Raw genomic sequence first — 16,127 nt, 5'->3', positions numbered from 1 at the left:
CAGAATGAATGCAAGTATGTCTCTCCATTAACCTTTCCTATTTGTGCCAAACGAACCCAGTTCCTTCATTCTCTGCTTGTATGCAGTGTGCTCCAGATCCCAAAACATCTCGGCCTTTGGCCTACCTTAATCCAGGCAGAAAAGCATGTACTTCAGCATGAAAAGTCTCAGACCCCAAGCATCAGTGAACCTTGAGATAATCCAGAAGTCAGTTCTCTCTCAAGCAGAGGTCAGTTGTATGCATCTAGAGGTTTCTCCTCTAGAAAACCTTTCAGGCACCCCCAGCAATGAAACTCGTTTTGTCTTTCTGACCACTGCTCTTCCTGGGCTGCTTGTTTCACAGGGCTATTGAAGTGAGCGTTAAATAAAGCACATTGCTGTGTCTGTAGAGTTAGGTCTCCTCCTTTTACTCCCACATGTTGCTTTGCATTTGATAACATGCTTCTAATTTGTTGTTTGATCGCTTGGGGCTGACAGAGCCTTCTGCAGCTCTTCACACAGCTTTGGCTCTTACTTCTCTGAATAGTATGCTACTGGATGGCTCCATAGTGTGAACCATTGTGCATGCTGGGAGTGGATCTCCTAAGAAACCCATCTGAATGCTGTTAGCTCAGCAGGTCTGCGCTTCGGTCATATTACAAGCAGGGTAATAAAGAACTAGTCACAGCCAGTTTGGTGTTTTCTAGGTGCAGCCCACTGGTGAGAGGGGAGAGGCATCTAAAGAGATGCTTCTTTTTGAGAGACAAGTAATCCCCCTCTCTTTTTTTGTTTAAAAAACCCTATAGAAACCAGTATCTTGAGAAGTTCATGGAAAGGTTCAAAGAGGGCATTGCAAATTGTTGGAAAAAAAGAGCATTTATGAGGACTGGGATGTTATAGTTTACCTCTGTTTTTGTTTGTATGACAAAGAGAAGTATTCTGAGCCTGGCAACGTCTACCCAAGAGTGATATTTTACAGTCCTTTGAAGACAAATTTGTATCTGTATTTCTTGTTTTCTTATTCAAGAAGATGAGTTTCCTATTCTTAGGAAAGAAAATCCTTCATTTTGCTGCTTGGCAAGAATACTACCACTTACCATAAACTCAGAATACATAGGTTTAAATCCCTGTTTTCTTTAATCAAAAGAAAATAGTAAAGACACTGTAAAAAGAGGGTATAAATAAAATCAATGTTCTGTTGCTTCCAGGATATATGTAAGCACAGCAAAGTGTTTTGCAGCAGAAGAATACCAAACCTCAGAATCCATTCCAAAGTGTGGGGCCCACCTAGTTTAAAGCTTTCAGGTGATTCAGGAAACAGGTAGCCTACAGGTATGTAAATAGTTCTGTTATTCAGGGATGGTGTGGGAAAATAGCAATGAGTTATTTTTTTAAATTGTATATATGTGCTTGAAAGTTAGCACAAACCTAATATTATGACAATATAATTACACTTTTTCCACTCATCATATTTTGTACTTGTGTTAAGGCATACTCCTTACATCTGCAGCAGACACTGGTATAGAATTTTGCCATTATTTTTTTCTCTAATGTGCAAGAAGTGGTTTCCTCTTTTGTTGCTCCATCTAACTTCACTGGTTGATGTGCATCTGTATCTAGGACATGGTTATGTCCCTGTTCCTTATTTCCTCCCCTCTCTTCTAGGAGAGGCAAATTTTTTCAAGCAAATGCAAGGGAAGGAATTGCAATTATTTCAGTCATTTCCTAGTTAAAAATACAGGAAAAAAAAAAAAGAAAAGCAGTCAGAAAAGAGAAAAAAAACAAAACAGTTTTAGTTAAATGTAGGATTTTGTTTACGGCAAAGGTAATAGAACCTCTGAGGAATTCAGACACATTTTGTTAAAAATAAACAAATAGATAAATAAATAAAACTAGTCTTCTGTGTTTGTTCTGGTAATGCTTCTATTGGTTTTAATTGGAATTTTGTAATAGCTACAGGTTGGCCTCATAGTAGTGCAAACTCATATAAGCACCAATATAGACATTGGTGCAGATTTTTAAGTCACCTTATGTTTCATTAATAATGCATGAATTATTTTGTTTATGGGCATAATTTAATTATTGGTCATACTCATTTTGTAAGGAGTTGATTTAAAATCAACAGCATGAAACTAATTAGTTGTAGATAAGTGGTGCTCTTTGTTGCAAGCTTCCCCTTTCTTGTACTTTCTGTGCCTAGAGAGAAGGCTTAGGACAGGGAATTTAAATCCTAGAGTACTGTTAAAGGCAATTAAACAGACATTAATTCCCTCTTCTACTGGATTGCTGATGAACAATGAAGGTTAGTATTGAACGTTCATTTTTATGGTAGTGCTTTCTTCTTGTCTATAAATGTTTCCCAACCATTACATTTAGGGATATTTATAAAAAAGCAGGATGGTTGCCTAAGGCCTCACACTGTGGCATACTGATTGAGATCAGCACAATATGCACTAGGATTGCAGAAGCATGGCCATGTCTGTAGCTGGGTTGAATGTAAATGCTTAGTTCTTTCTGAAGGCTTTGTTGACTAGCATCTGATATATGAATGTCAACAAGCCTTTAGACACTGTAGGGATCTACTGAGAACAAACACAAGACGTCCACATTGTGCATACTTTTATCCAAAGTTTCCTTGGGGAAAAGACTGTGAATTGTTGACTTTTGTCCTGCTGCTCTGCTTCTGTAAACTGTCTCAGTATTACTTATGTTTTCCGTATGTCTGATCTCAGTATTTCTGGCATAGATCAAACCTCCAGCAGATTGGTTTGCAAGTCTTTTTTGCACGTTAAATCTCTCGTGCAGTTATTAACTTACATGACTTTACTGTCGCACCAGCATTTGCATTATTATTGAATTGAGTTGATTAATTAAGCTGGTATTTGGAAATGAAGTTAAATGCTTTTTGCCTTTAGGAGGAAATAAAATAGCTTCTTTAAGTAGCATTTACAAATTTATCATAGTTACCCTATGCTGTGCTCATCACTGTAGTATATTATATCTCAGGTGGTGAGTCAGTTTATCATAACGGTCCTTTCCACTGTGTAGCAGATTTTTCCAACATTTTCCAAACAGGAAGTTGAGGAACAATTTCCTGAAGGTCATATCAAGTGTTTGTAGCAAAGCATGAATTGAAAACAACTGTTCTTTAATTTTCACTTTTTTCAGAAGGCAGACTGATCACATAAGAACAAATAAGGAAATGGGAGTTTGTCAACTTGCTTCAAACACAGAAAAAAACATTTAGTTTTTTTCTCTAAGATGGGGCATATGAAGTAAAACAAAATCCTATTCATGTTGTATGGCTGAGTGCATAAACCTGATCATCCTGACTCTGGTAATTAGGAAATTATCAGTGGTTAGACAGTTCTCAGGTACAACAAAATTTTGATCAGTTATCTCCTGTTTCTTTTTGACTGGGGAAAGTGTGGAGCTGTGGGAGTGTGTCTAGTTAAGTCTAGGACCTAGAACCTTGTTTGCTGTTCTAAGCTGAAGTAGGAATTAGCGATGGGATCAAGCATCTTTCTATCTTCTGCCTCTCCATAGGAGAGTTCAGCATCCTGCTTTCCTGAAAACAGGAGGAACCAGACAAATGGGACACTTCTGTAGCTGTAAAACAACAAGGTGTTTTCAACTTGAAAATGTCAACCCAAAAGTCTAGTATTCTTGCCTGTACGCCCATGCTAATTCAGGCTGTGTTCTGAGTCTGGTTTTGAGTTTTCAGTCTGCTTCCCTGCATGGTCTGTCCATCCACATGGTACCTATTAAATTTTTTCTTCTGTTATCGTTAAGCATGGATCTGTTTTGACTGCAATATGCCTACTGTTTGCATTTGAAGACTTCAGTTGCTTCAGGATTAAGTTCCGAAAGGAAACCTGTTGTCCTCCATCAGCCATCTTAAATGAACATCAGGAGATCCTGTCAACTACATGAAGTCACTTCTGCAAGGGCACTGTTGTTTGCTGTTGCACTGCAATGCTGCCAAGAAACTCCAGTTGGGTTTAGACTCCTGTGTGCTTGAAGAATAAAACACAGCCCTTGTCCAAGACCCTGGATCATCTGTGTACCCAAAGTGTGAGGGGGCAGGGAATGGCAAACAGCCAAGTGATCAGAACGGGGCACTGGGCATTTGTCTGTAAGAAAGCCTATGGAGAGAGAGATTTCCAGTTAGGATGAATGCTGGCTTTGATTTACTAGGAAAGCAAATGCTATGTGCAGGTTGAATTCAGGAGCATTCAGGTGAGCAGGGTGTAAAATACTGGAGGTAAGTTAAGGAAATTTGTATAAATGGAGCCATATCATACTTGGGGAAGGGGGAGGCAGTTTTGTACCAGCTGATTTTGAGGGAAGGGCTAGGCTAGAGTCAGCTCAGCTTTGCCTAGAGGGGACCTATGTCTGCCACTGATTGACCCTTAGCAGAAAAATGTCAGAGAGCCCTGAGCTTTGGTTAATGAATTGTGAAGAAAGGAAAAAAAAAATATAGTAAGCTTGAAAAAAACCCAGAAATCTCTTATCTGAAAGAGATGTGGAATTGCAAGTGACTAAGGGAATATTCATGAGCGTTCAAGTTGGGCCATGAAGTAAAGCCTGTCCTTGACACTAACCCCAGTTAGGCATCTGTAGCATTTGTGGGGCCATACTGACATTTGGAAGGAAATATGCTGCCCTCTTGGGTAATCCCAAGCTGTTTCTTCCCTGCTTTTGTGTTAGGAGTGTGGAGGTAACTAATACATAATGCATTCTGCTTTACAGCAAGTTGAAATAGGTAATCATTTGAAAAAAGCTCAATGTTGCATTATGCATCAGGTAAACTACATTACATGTCAAAGCCATAAAGGTAGGCTGTCTGCTCATTCTGGTAGCAGTCAGGTCATGTTTTATTGCTTATTAATCATCACACACTAGAAAAGTGAATTTCTGTGCAAGCACTTCAGAATTCCTGCCCCAGGAGGTGGGTAGTGAAAATAAAACTGAAACTCAGAAATAGCATCCTTCATTATCTGTATATGTTTTCAGTTGATCTTTTGCATATGTGCTGCTTTCTACACCTAAATTAGACTTTCAGCTTCTTTTTTCCTTTTTGTTTTTTTTTTTTTTCAAGTGCTAAACATAATTTTTGTTTTACAGACGTAATTTCATGTCACTCACTGCACAGTAGCTTTCTATTGCTGTTTATATTTGTCATATAAGTATCCTTAGATATGTTGTTTGGAACACCCACATTTTTCTATTGCTCTTTTACAAATCTGTACCCATTTGTTTCACTACGTTAGCTCTTTCATGCTAGTTTGAGTCTGACACTGGAATTTCCATATGGGGTTATTTAGAGTTCAATGGCAAATAGCCTTTTCCTCTGAAGTTTCACCTTCCTCCATGATCAGACTGACTTCTTCCCTGTGTGTGCCCACTTTTGCTCCTTTATCATGCACTCAAATGCTGATCATTATTTTATTGTTCTCAAAATTCAAATTTTGAGACAACCCTAAAAAGTCATGAAACTGTAATACAGTTCTTAAGTCTCAGAATATATATACAGTGCTTACTGGTGTCTTGTTACTCAGCTCTTATGACCAGTTTACAAAAAATGTAGCTCCTAATTCAGTCAAGAGCATCCTTTCAAGAAAAGTCTTGAGAGAGGTGATGGGATGAGTATATGGTGAAATTCAGCCTGGTCTCTGTTAGGACAGTCTTTGTCAAAACAGTAAATGTATCTCAGTCTTTGTAGGTGACTTCAACTAATGTGCCTAAAGCAGGGATCAGGTTTCTAAAGGGAATAGTAAGAAGTGAAGTTTATGTACTTTGTCAAAAAAGCTCTGCAATGTGATTGCCACCAAGGGACCAGTAGTGAATTCTAGGTGGTTTTAATGAGTAGTCATACCAAGCAGGCAGCGCCATACTGAAAAGAAATGCATCTGCAAGATACAATACAGCAACTATTCAAAATGCTATCATAGAAACCACACAAGGTGGGTACCATTCCTACAGTTACAACTGCAGTTCTTTGCTTTTTTAGTTACTTCTTTGTGGCTGGGTCAGAGAACTCTGTAGCATATGTTGACATACTTGTCCTAACAAAGTTGAAAATATGGAATGGCACTGAAGAGCTTGCCCCTGCTTTTACCATCTTGGCATCACCTGAAATTTGGTTTAAGAAGAAGCTGATGCTGTACTAATATGGGTGAAAATGTACTTTTAGGTAGAAACAGCATCTCTCCAGGAGACAGATTATACACTTTCAGTATAAATATCTGACCAAAATATCAGTATCTTCTTCAGTAGTGAAGAGACGGAACATCTGCTCTGTGTTTGCAAGATGATTCTTCCTCTCACTTGGTGTCATGTGGTGTCAAAAGAAAGCTATTTCCACAGTCCTTTTGACTTCATGTCCAACATGCTCAGAAGGTAACTGTGAAGGCTAAAGTGGGCTGTTCCAGCTCTCCCAGGCTGCAGCCTGTTCATTCTGTTGGCATGGTGTTCATGTGAAGCAGTGATGCGAGGCGTATCATCACATTCTAGGCCTGGAAACAGGTGGTCATTGGAAGGCAACTCTCATGCCTCTTATGAAGTTAGTTGACCTGGAAATTTTTTTCAGGCGACTCATTTTTCCAATTATAGGGATGGCTTCAGTGAAATAAATGAGCCCAGTTAACTGAAATATTTATATCATAGCAAGGTTTTAAGGTTTTTATAAATACGTAAAAATATTAAGCAAATTATTAAACATAAAATAGAACAAATATATATCTACCAGCTTAAAAATATTAATGTATGGCTTCATTTAAAAGTGACCAATCTCATGGAAGGCTTTAAATGGTTATATCTGGAAAGTTTAAACTATACAGACCATGAAATACAGAAGCAGGAATTTTTGCTTGCTTTTTAATTATAGAAGTCATCTGGTGTTCCTCTCCTTGTTACTTGGATCTGTGTAATTTACATTGATATGGAAAGAGAAATATGCTTCCTGTCTCTCTTTCCCCTGATTTTTGACATACTGTAGACATAGCAGTTTAAGAAAAAAATTGCATAGTATAATATACAGTAGTGTTCAAATTTGTGCTCATATGAAAAAATGCTTGAATTATTTCCTTGACATTTTCTATAGACATAGGTACAAGGAAATGTTAACTACACAGGGATTTTCTGTTATGTTGTGCATCCTCCCCAGAATCTGTATTCTTGGTCATTCTCAAGCATCACACATGCTAAAATACACATTCAACGTACATTTGAGATAAAAATACTATGCGCTTGGAAGGCCATCGTCACTCTGTACTAGTATGTGCCCATAGTGCTTTCATTATTGTTCTCTGGTAGAGTGGGCTCCAGTTCCCATTGCTTCATGAGCTTCTCCAGACCTGTCAGTACCACCTGCTGTCCTTCTGTGTTTTGATTTTTCCCCTAGCCTTTACGTTTGTCTTGTAGAGTCTTTATTAAACTGATGCTTTTTGCTCTGTCTCAAGTTAGGAACAGTCAGCCATTGAACATAAGTATGTAGGGTAAGATATAATTTATTAGCAGTGTTCCTGAAACAGTCTTCTTAGATTTACAGATACAGTGACTGAATCAGTCCTTAACAGTTTCATTAAACTGGATTTCTTGTTATTTGAAAAATCCTATTTGGCAAGTTGCTGATGCTTGCTATTTCAGTACCTTACAGTCTTTTGAGGAGACAGCTGGGTTAGGACATTAGTGAATATTTTTAGAATCCTTTAATGCTGAGTTCACAGGATTCTCTAAGTGAAGTACACTTATAAGCTAAGAAGTTTTTGAACAGGGTTTTGCTTTGAAGTTTCTAAGGGACTGCTTCAGTTCTAGTGCCAGTAAAACTTAGAACATGTTCTGAGAGGCTATAAATAGTGGCAGTAAAACAATGGATTTCATTTGGCAAGTAGATCTTATCAACTGGAAGGTAAAGGAGGCCACTGCTTGCAGTGGGTACAAATGTGTACTGTGCTTTGTGGTTTCATAGAACTGGGTAGAAATTAGGCTTTTGTGGAGAATTTCCCTCTGAAAGAACATATATTACAGTGACACAGATTACCATACTGGGGAAAAAAAAATAATTCAAAAATACTCTTTTTGAATTAAAATGTATGAGAGAGCTTTTGCCTATGTTAGGCTAAATATTCTTAACATTAGAGGCCTTCTTTTGTCTTTTTCCAGAATTAGGCCCTGTCATTTTCAACCAAATGTCTGTTTTTAAAGGCAATACAAATTAAACGGGGTTTGATGTTATTTTGCCTTATGTATTATTTTATTACTATTTTTATTCTATTTTGTGTTATTACATTATTTTTTAATGTTGTTAGGTTATTGCATGTTTTTTCCCCTCTGCGTTTCATAGCTAGATGAAAGCATCGTTTCTACTATTGTGGCTTGTACTTTGCTTTTAAATTCTTTATTAGGGTGGTGAGGCACTGGAATAGGTTGCCCAGAGAAGTTGTGGATGCCCCATCCATCCCTGGAAGTCTTCAAGCCCAAGCTGGATGAGGCTTTTAGCAACCTGGTCTAGTGCTTGGCCTAGACCATGGCAGTGGGTTGGAACTAGATTATTGTTTCTTTTCAGCAGAAGTGGAAACACTGAGTACAAATGAAATAAAGGAGCTGTCGAACTCTTGTGTTTAGCTTAAGAGCAGTGTGGATGGTCACTGCTTGTACTCAGCTCATTTATCTTTCTCTCAAGTTATGGGAGCTTTTTTCTATAGCAGGGGGTCAGCTCCTGTAATAAACGATTGTTAAAAATGGAAAGCAATTTAGAAGGATTTTTCAGCCTTTCAAGCTCTTTAGAAACAAACACAGTTTGCAGAACTAGAGAAGAAAGGAACTGGTGAATTATCAGCTGGCCTCATGCAAGAGAGTTAAACATTGATGCTAATTAATGGCTAGTTAGCAGAGCACCATCCTGATCTCAGTGGAGGTTGCCTGGATATGGGCCATAAATCCACACTGCAAATGAGCTTGGAGAGGCTTCATTTCAGCTAAATGAGATGGTGGCCCTCAGCTGCAAGGAAGGTGCTAAGGCATTACTTATTAGATCAGAGTTTGGGACTCACAGAGCTGTTTAATTCCCTCTGGCTATGCAGCTGCTGATTATTGTTGATAATTTTTCTAGGGCTTCAGTAGTTTTACACTGTGCGCTGTTTTCCTCTTGCAGGCATTTGGACAGTCCTTCTCGATTCACCGCAAAGTGGCTGAAGATGGTGAAACACGTGAAGAAACTCTCCTCCAGGAATCTGCATCAAAAGAAGCTTATTACCTTGGGAAGATTTTGGAGATGCAGAACGAGCTGAAGCAGAGCAGGGCAGTGGTCACCAATGTTCAGGCAGAGAATGAGAGACTCACTGCTATTGTCCAAGACTTGAAAGAGGTAACTGGGGTGTGCAGGGAGCAAAGGGCTGAATTTTATTGGGGTATCATGGATGGCATTGCTGTGAGTCATGAAAATGCTACAAGAAGTAAAAACACTCACCTACCAGTCTTTGATCATCCCAGAAATACCTGAGAGGGCTGTAATTTAGAAAGGAAAAAATGTAAATTCTTATTTTTAAACAACAGTAACACCCCCTATCCCCTCAGTATAATAAAACCTGATTCAGGAAGATATTTCCAAAGCTCTCCTAGAATTTTGCATTCTATTTAATACTCCCTACATGTAAGTGAATTTTACATAAGCACATATTCTGCACACCTCGGATATTCATGCAACTCCTCTCTTTCTCAACATTTACATCATTTCTCAGGCTTTCTGGATTGGCTAGAAGTAGATAAAACTTTCACCAGTTTTCTTCTACTGCAAAGCAAAATTAAAATGCATGCTCATCTTTGGAAAATGGGTAACAGTAAGGAAGCCAAATGGCCATTTGGGACATATTGGACATTGATTAATTTCAATGGAGAATTTAGTAATATTTAATAATTTGTCTTTTTTTTTCCTTGAAATCTGGAACTTTAGACAGCAGGTCTTTTTATTTGCTATTGTTTCTATATCCCAGTTAGCAGAGGACTGATATAATTTTACTAGCTTAGTCTTTCTGTTTTGACAGTTAATTTGCATAACTCATGTAGCAAAGCTCAGCACAAAGACCATGCATGAGAGGAAGGTGGCTCTGTTTCCTTCAGCTTTGCTAGCAAATTGGCTCTTGCTCACTTTCTTGGACTGTTAAATGCACACATCTTAGACTCACTAAGTGGTGTGTCCCACCACTCTGATCAGCATTAATTACAGTGAAATGGAGGATAAGGAATACTAACTATCAAGTCCTCATCACCTGTCCTGGCTTCCTCCTAGATTTGTGACGATGTGTTCACTTTGCATGTGTCTTTTGTTCCCTGAAGAAGATAACGTTTACTGATATTTGGCTCGTGCCACTCCTGTGAGTCCCTGTGCAACACTGCTGATCTATTTGGTGCTCTCCAGTCTGCTCCTCTGGGTGTAAGCTGTTTTTGCAACCTGAGTGTCTGAGAAGTTACGCATGAGTGTGCTGTGATCTTGATGGCCTGTTCATTAAGGTGCCATCAATTCACCACACTCTTCTTTTATCCTTCTGCCATTTCTTCTAGTGCTTTCATGCACACATTCGTACCTCGTTCATGCCAGTCTTGCTGTTTCCCTTATATACTTCAGTTTTCTAAAGACAGCAACTACATACATGGGAAGGCAGCACTTGGAAATCACCCCATATCTTCCTCGTGTTCTTCAGGAATGCTTAGACACACGGGCTTTCCCCACTGTCCAGCTGCTGGAAAAGATCTTTCCTAAGTGATTCTGGGAAGTGATTCTTTCATATGTGTTTAACAAATTAACAAAGTTTATAATGTTTTCTGTAGCTGAGTGGAATGGCATTCTTTACACCTACAGAAACGTTTGGGACAGGGTCTCTCTGGATCTTAGTCCTTTACTCCCATTGAACGTTCTTATTTAATGGTTGCACTGGACTTCCCCATAATACAGAGCAGGTTTCAGTAAGAAATATATGCTATTTATGTACAAGTTGTAATTAAAATATGTGATTGTAATTGCTATTGCTCTGGTTGACAACAGTAATAAAAAAAACCAAACCTCAATCAAACCCCCAAATCAAGTTAATGTCTACTCACCCTGAAATCATATCCTAAAACCTTTATGGTAGCAGGCAACCAGCTGCTGACACACCTACCTAACCATCTGGTTAAAGCTTGCAGGTCCTTATGACCTGGGGTTTAGTCACAAATGGACAACCACGTTAGAGAAAATACATGTTTGGCTTTGTACTCTGTTCTTTTCTCTAGGGTCTCCTTGGGACTCCTTCAGTTGCAAATCTCCCTTCCATTTTCTATCATGATTATTGATCTGCAAGTTATTCAGGAGACAGTTTCAGTACTTGTCCTCCCGAGAATATTGATTGTCCTCATTTCTTTAGAGTTAATAGTAACCCGTAGTGTGAGACCAGCTGCAATTATTTCCTGTTCTAATGTTAAATACGAACAACCCCTAGTAGTTCATTAAAGTGCAAGAATTGGATTTACTGGAATAAAAATAAGGCTGATAAACTGGTTGTTATTATTAAGATGATGTGGGACCCTGAGTACAAAGTCCTTGACTGTGCTGAACTTTTATTTTATGAAACTACAATCAATGAATTTAAACATAAATGGGATTAGTGCAGCCACTTCGTTACCAAGCTGACACCACACACTATTATGATGAATTACTTGAATATAATAAGAGAGAGAGAGTGATTGACACGTGCCTCAGGGTTCTTAGGGGTCTTGTCACACTGAATTACACTGGTATTTTGCCTTGTGCTTAAGGGATTCTTATCCTTGTACCCAGTGCGGTATGCCTTGGTCCAAAAACATAAATTCTATGTCTGCAATGTCCAAATGCCTTCAGAAATGAGATCCCCTTCTACTGTAAGTGTTTATGAACTTTGCCTGGTTCAGGGTACTGCTTTTCCTAAAGGCAGGCTTAGTTTACTCCTAATCTTGACAACCACTAAGTTGGGAAAAAAATATATTACATGTCTGGTACATTTTGGGGTAAAGACAGTCATTAGAGCCTCCCACAGGTAGATTGCTACAGTGAGGAAGTAATTTTTCTCTTTATTTGAAAATCTAGTTAGAGAAATACATGGGAAAAAAAAACAGCCCACGATGATCTTTATGTGAGAGATTGTGCTGAGTGAGCAGCTGAGTGATGTAAAGATGGATTCTGGATTCAAGTTACCTGGCTGTATCCTGTCTCTTCCCATCCCTCCCCACCTGCCAATCCCCCCCCCTCCAAGAATATGCTTTCTAGTTGTAAACTAACTCCCCCAGGTAATCACTGCTTTCACCTTTAGACTTAAGATTTGAAAAGCTGTTGTGTGCAGCATTTTTGCACAGATGACAGAAATTTATGATACTTATTCATGCACTCAGTCCCTTATGATACTGAAGACTGATAGCTAGGTTTTCAGAAAATGACCCCTGTTATTGCTGCCACATCCCTAAATAACACAGTCAGTGCTTCTTCATTGTTTCTCCGTTCTCTAGTCTGTCGTGGGAATTCTCTGCTGAATACATTCTGCTTCCTGAATTTTCACAGAAATCCATAGTCATATGAACGTGTATGAGCATTTTGTGAACCCTCAGAATACACTCGCATGAATGCTGATGGCTTTTAGGAATCTTGGGAATTCCACAGATCCGGAGTTTAAAAAATTCATGCCTCTTTGCAAGTATCTGCCGTATATTCACAGCTGATGTCTGCAGGGGAGCTTGACCTGGATCCCTTTTGCCATAAAAAGGAATGTATCACACACAGGTCTCTGGAGATTATGCATCTCAGTCTGGGAAAGCAAAGAAACTGATTTTAATGCTCAGTGCTAAAGAAAGACTTTTTTTTTTTTTAAGAACTTGAGCGTTTGTTTCACCTTGATGGTGAAGGATGCACCAGGAATCTCTGTACACAGACGGCTTTCTAGATTCATGATAAAATGATCAAAAGAGTAAAACACCAGCAGCATTACTTTGTATGCAAGAAAAATCCCTTGAGGTTTGTATAGGAATATTATTATCACATAACTAAACAAAATACACATTTTGGAAAGTAGGTAACCCTTTTTATTCTTTTTTCCCACCAAGACTTGAGACAGGGGATGTAGGAGTTTGTCTGGAGATTCTTAAAACTGTTGTAATCAAAAAATAAACTGATTTTAAAACTGAGGCCAGAGATATAATTTTTTAGCGGTCAGAGACCAGATTTACAAAATCTGTGTGTTATGATTGCCTTTCTGTGTGGAGATATCAGTATGGTTATTAGCTCATTTAACATTTTCTAACCACGTATGAATAGTCTGCCTTTATTACAGATGTTAAAAAAATACTCTTTTGAAAATATATTTTTAAAGTACAATATTTTTTCAATTTCTAATTCTCTGGGTTTTGTTTTACTATTTAAAAAGTCTGTGTTTACTTATAGTCAGGATGTGAACGACTGGTTCTTTCATTTGTGCCACTGAAAAATCTTTATAGATGGATAAAGATAACGAAATCACTACCTTGAGAAGTTGATAACTGACAAAGGTGGTTATGCAAGCACAGATGACCCCACTTAGAAGTTGGAGCAGGAAGTTATTGTGATGAGATCATACTTCTCCTCCAGGGGTAGGCTGAATGCCTTGGAGCAGGGCACCTGATTCAAAACAGGTGGCAACTGGAGGGGAAAGAGCATGAAGCAAAGAAGGAAAACAGGTGAAACTGTAGAAAATGGAGGTGAAAGATGATGGTGCATATTTGAGTTTGTAGGTGTCATGAGAATAGGATTAGGGACTTGTGGGAGGGTGGGTAGACACATGCTTTTGGCTGAAGAGGCTGGCAGATATGGATCAGCTCTTTCTCCCCAGCAAAACTAGTGAAAAGGAGGAGGAATAACGTAAAGTCAGGAATCAAAGGGTTAAAACTGATAGCGTGTGCTCCTAAATGTCACTGCAGCACCTGCTGGGATTGTGGAAAGAAATCGGCACCTGGGTACCTGCAGTCCAGGAGTTAACAGATGAGCATGAAGGTTTATGTGATGGCAGTTTTTAACGCATGGCAACAGCATGGACCTGGGCAAAAGCAGGGAAAAAACAACAGTGAAAAAATGGGTAGGGAGAAAAATACAAATTAGCGAGGCATTATGTGCAGAAACTAGGAGAAAAAAAATCTAGGATGATGTTGTGCAGCCCTACTGCCCTTGAAATCAATAGCTTAACTTTTATTCACTTCAGCAGTACAAAGATCTTGTACCTCACACTAGTGAGGAAATATATGAGTGTGATAGCCTGGACGTTTTTTTTCAGAGGAACCTATGTATGATGCAAAGTGTGAGTGCTTGTGCTGGGTGAGTAAGTCTAAGAAGTGTTACTACTAGCTGTGGCCATTTCAGAAACGTAACCACCTGCTAAGTGGCCACATCTGCATTCTGAAAATAGATGAGAAAGGGAGAAAATTTACAGGCATTGTGTTTGTTGACTTTTGTCTAAGAAAATAAATAATTAAGAACTGCTATTTCTATACTAAATATGCATTCAAAAATTCCTAGTTGCCTATTTCATATTTGGAAATTATAATTTTTCAGTCTGAAGATTTAGAAAGGTTTTTTTCCTCTTTTTTTTTTGGCAATTCAGTGTAAAGCCTAAAAACTTTCAATGTGAACACATTATCTAGTTAATACTCTTTCATGGTTTAAACAGGACATACCCACACCAATTTCAGGTTCTTGTTTTGTTGCTCTAGGGTGAGATTGTGACAAGATTTAGGTACATAGTGCTTCCTATTTAATGTAGGATGTAGTTAGGTCCAAAACAGATATGTAACACATTCAATTGTCATCTATTCCTGGAGGCTCCTACAGTCTTTAGATGTCTAATTTTCTACCTGTAAAATTTTCTGCCCATGTAAAGGTCTGTGTCCAGATGTATTCAGGAGTGCCTTAGGATTGGACTGAGGACTACTACTACTCACTCTATTGCTGGATATTGAACATTGTTGTAGGTGCTACTGGGGAAGCCTCCAAGGAGCTGTTTCCCTAGCTGACTTCATCAGCTAGTGATGTCCTTCGACTCTCTGGTTCTGTGATTGTGGCAATGTTTGGGGCTCCAATTTCTTCTCTGCTTCAGGGATTATAAATCCACTTCTCTCTCTGAAGAAAGTGCCCTGGCAGTCAGTTGGCAGGCTTTGCATTCTTTCAGATGAAGCTGTTCCACTTTTTTTGTGGTATAGTTAGTATTTTGTGAGTCAGCAAGAGTGAGCAAACTCATAAGAATGACTGTAGCCTAAAGGCTAAGGCACTCAGCTGGAAATAGGGAACCTAGTTCAGGTCCCTGTTTCAATCAATATTTAATGAGAAATACTTAAATATTAATTGGGGCAGAGACCAGAACCCCAGTCTCCCCTCTCTGAGGTTACAGCCCTTGGCAAAGGCTGTTTCCAACCCTCAGAGAGAGTGTGGTCTTCAGCCTGGATCTCCTGTTTGACTGCTGAGCTTTTGGATGGAGGTAGTTCCAGGTTACCAAGTGGGGTAACTTTCTCCAGCTATGTGTTGAAGAAAGACAGAAAGATAAGCCCAGGAGAGCAGTCACTGCTAAGAACCATGTACTGTGGGAAGCACCTTTTAGTGGCCTGGCTGTAGTGACAAAGATTGTTTAGAGAGTAGTGAACTTTCTTCAGTGATATTAGCTTGCTTTCCCTTGTAGTTTTTAAATGTTCTTCATGCATGGAATAGGGAATCTGTGATTGTGCTTTGACAATTATCCTGGATAGTGATTTAAATGACTGCAGAGTTGACTGTGACAATGTATGCAGCATCCCTCCATGATCTTGCCTACTCCCTCATGGTGTTGTCCTGTGCTTCCTAATAGCCACATCAACAGACTTATCTCTGTCACTCTACTGAAGAATGGGTTTCTTTTGGCATTTACACTGATTAAATAAAGCCTGCATTATAAATATATTTATCTTCTTATTAATATTATGCTGGTACTTGCAGCAGTGGCTTAATTTCTAGAGGAAGAATGAGTAAGAAAATACAGCAAAGTATTCAGTGTGGCCATTGGTAATGGTGTCTTCACCATAATGTACTTTCATGCAAGCTCTGCTTTCTGAAAAGAAGCTGTAGGACTGTGATGCCAGAGCAGCTCATG

At 38.9% G+C, this 16,127-nt stretch overlaps 1 protein-coding gene across 9 annotated transcripts in view; it reads left to right on the top strand.

Annotated features, from left to right (window-relative positions):
• BICD1 (BICD cargo adaptor 1) overlaps nucleotides 1–16,127 on the top strand; it is a 171,336-nt gene that overhangs the window by 76,886 nt on the left and 78,323 nt on the right. For all 9 annotated transcript variants that reach the window (XM_062616530.1, XM_062616538.1, XM_062616531.1 and 6 more), the window contains exon 2: nucleotides 9,137–9,349. In XM_062616530.1, coding sequence (XP_062472514.1) covers nucleotides 9,137–9,349 — 213 coding nt within the window. The remainder of the gene's footprint in view (nucleotides 1–9,136; nucleotides 9,350–16,127) is intronic.

The sequence above is a fragment of the Pezoporus occidentalis genome, unplaced genomic scaffold (assembly GCF_034315485.1).
Source record: "Pezoporus occidentalis ecotype Australia unplaced genomic scaffold, CSIRO_AGI_Poc_V1 ctg19, whole genome shotgun sequence".
NCBI lineage: Eukaryota > Metazoa > Chordata > Aves > Psittaciformes > Psittacidae > Pezoporus > Pezoporus occidentalis.
The sequence above is the reverse complement of the archived record's forward strand: the minus strand, read 5'-3'. Positions and strand labels throughout refer to the sequence as shown.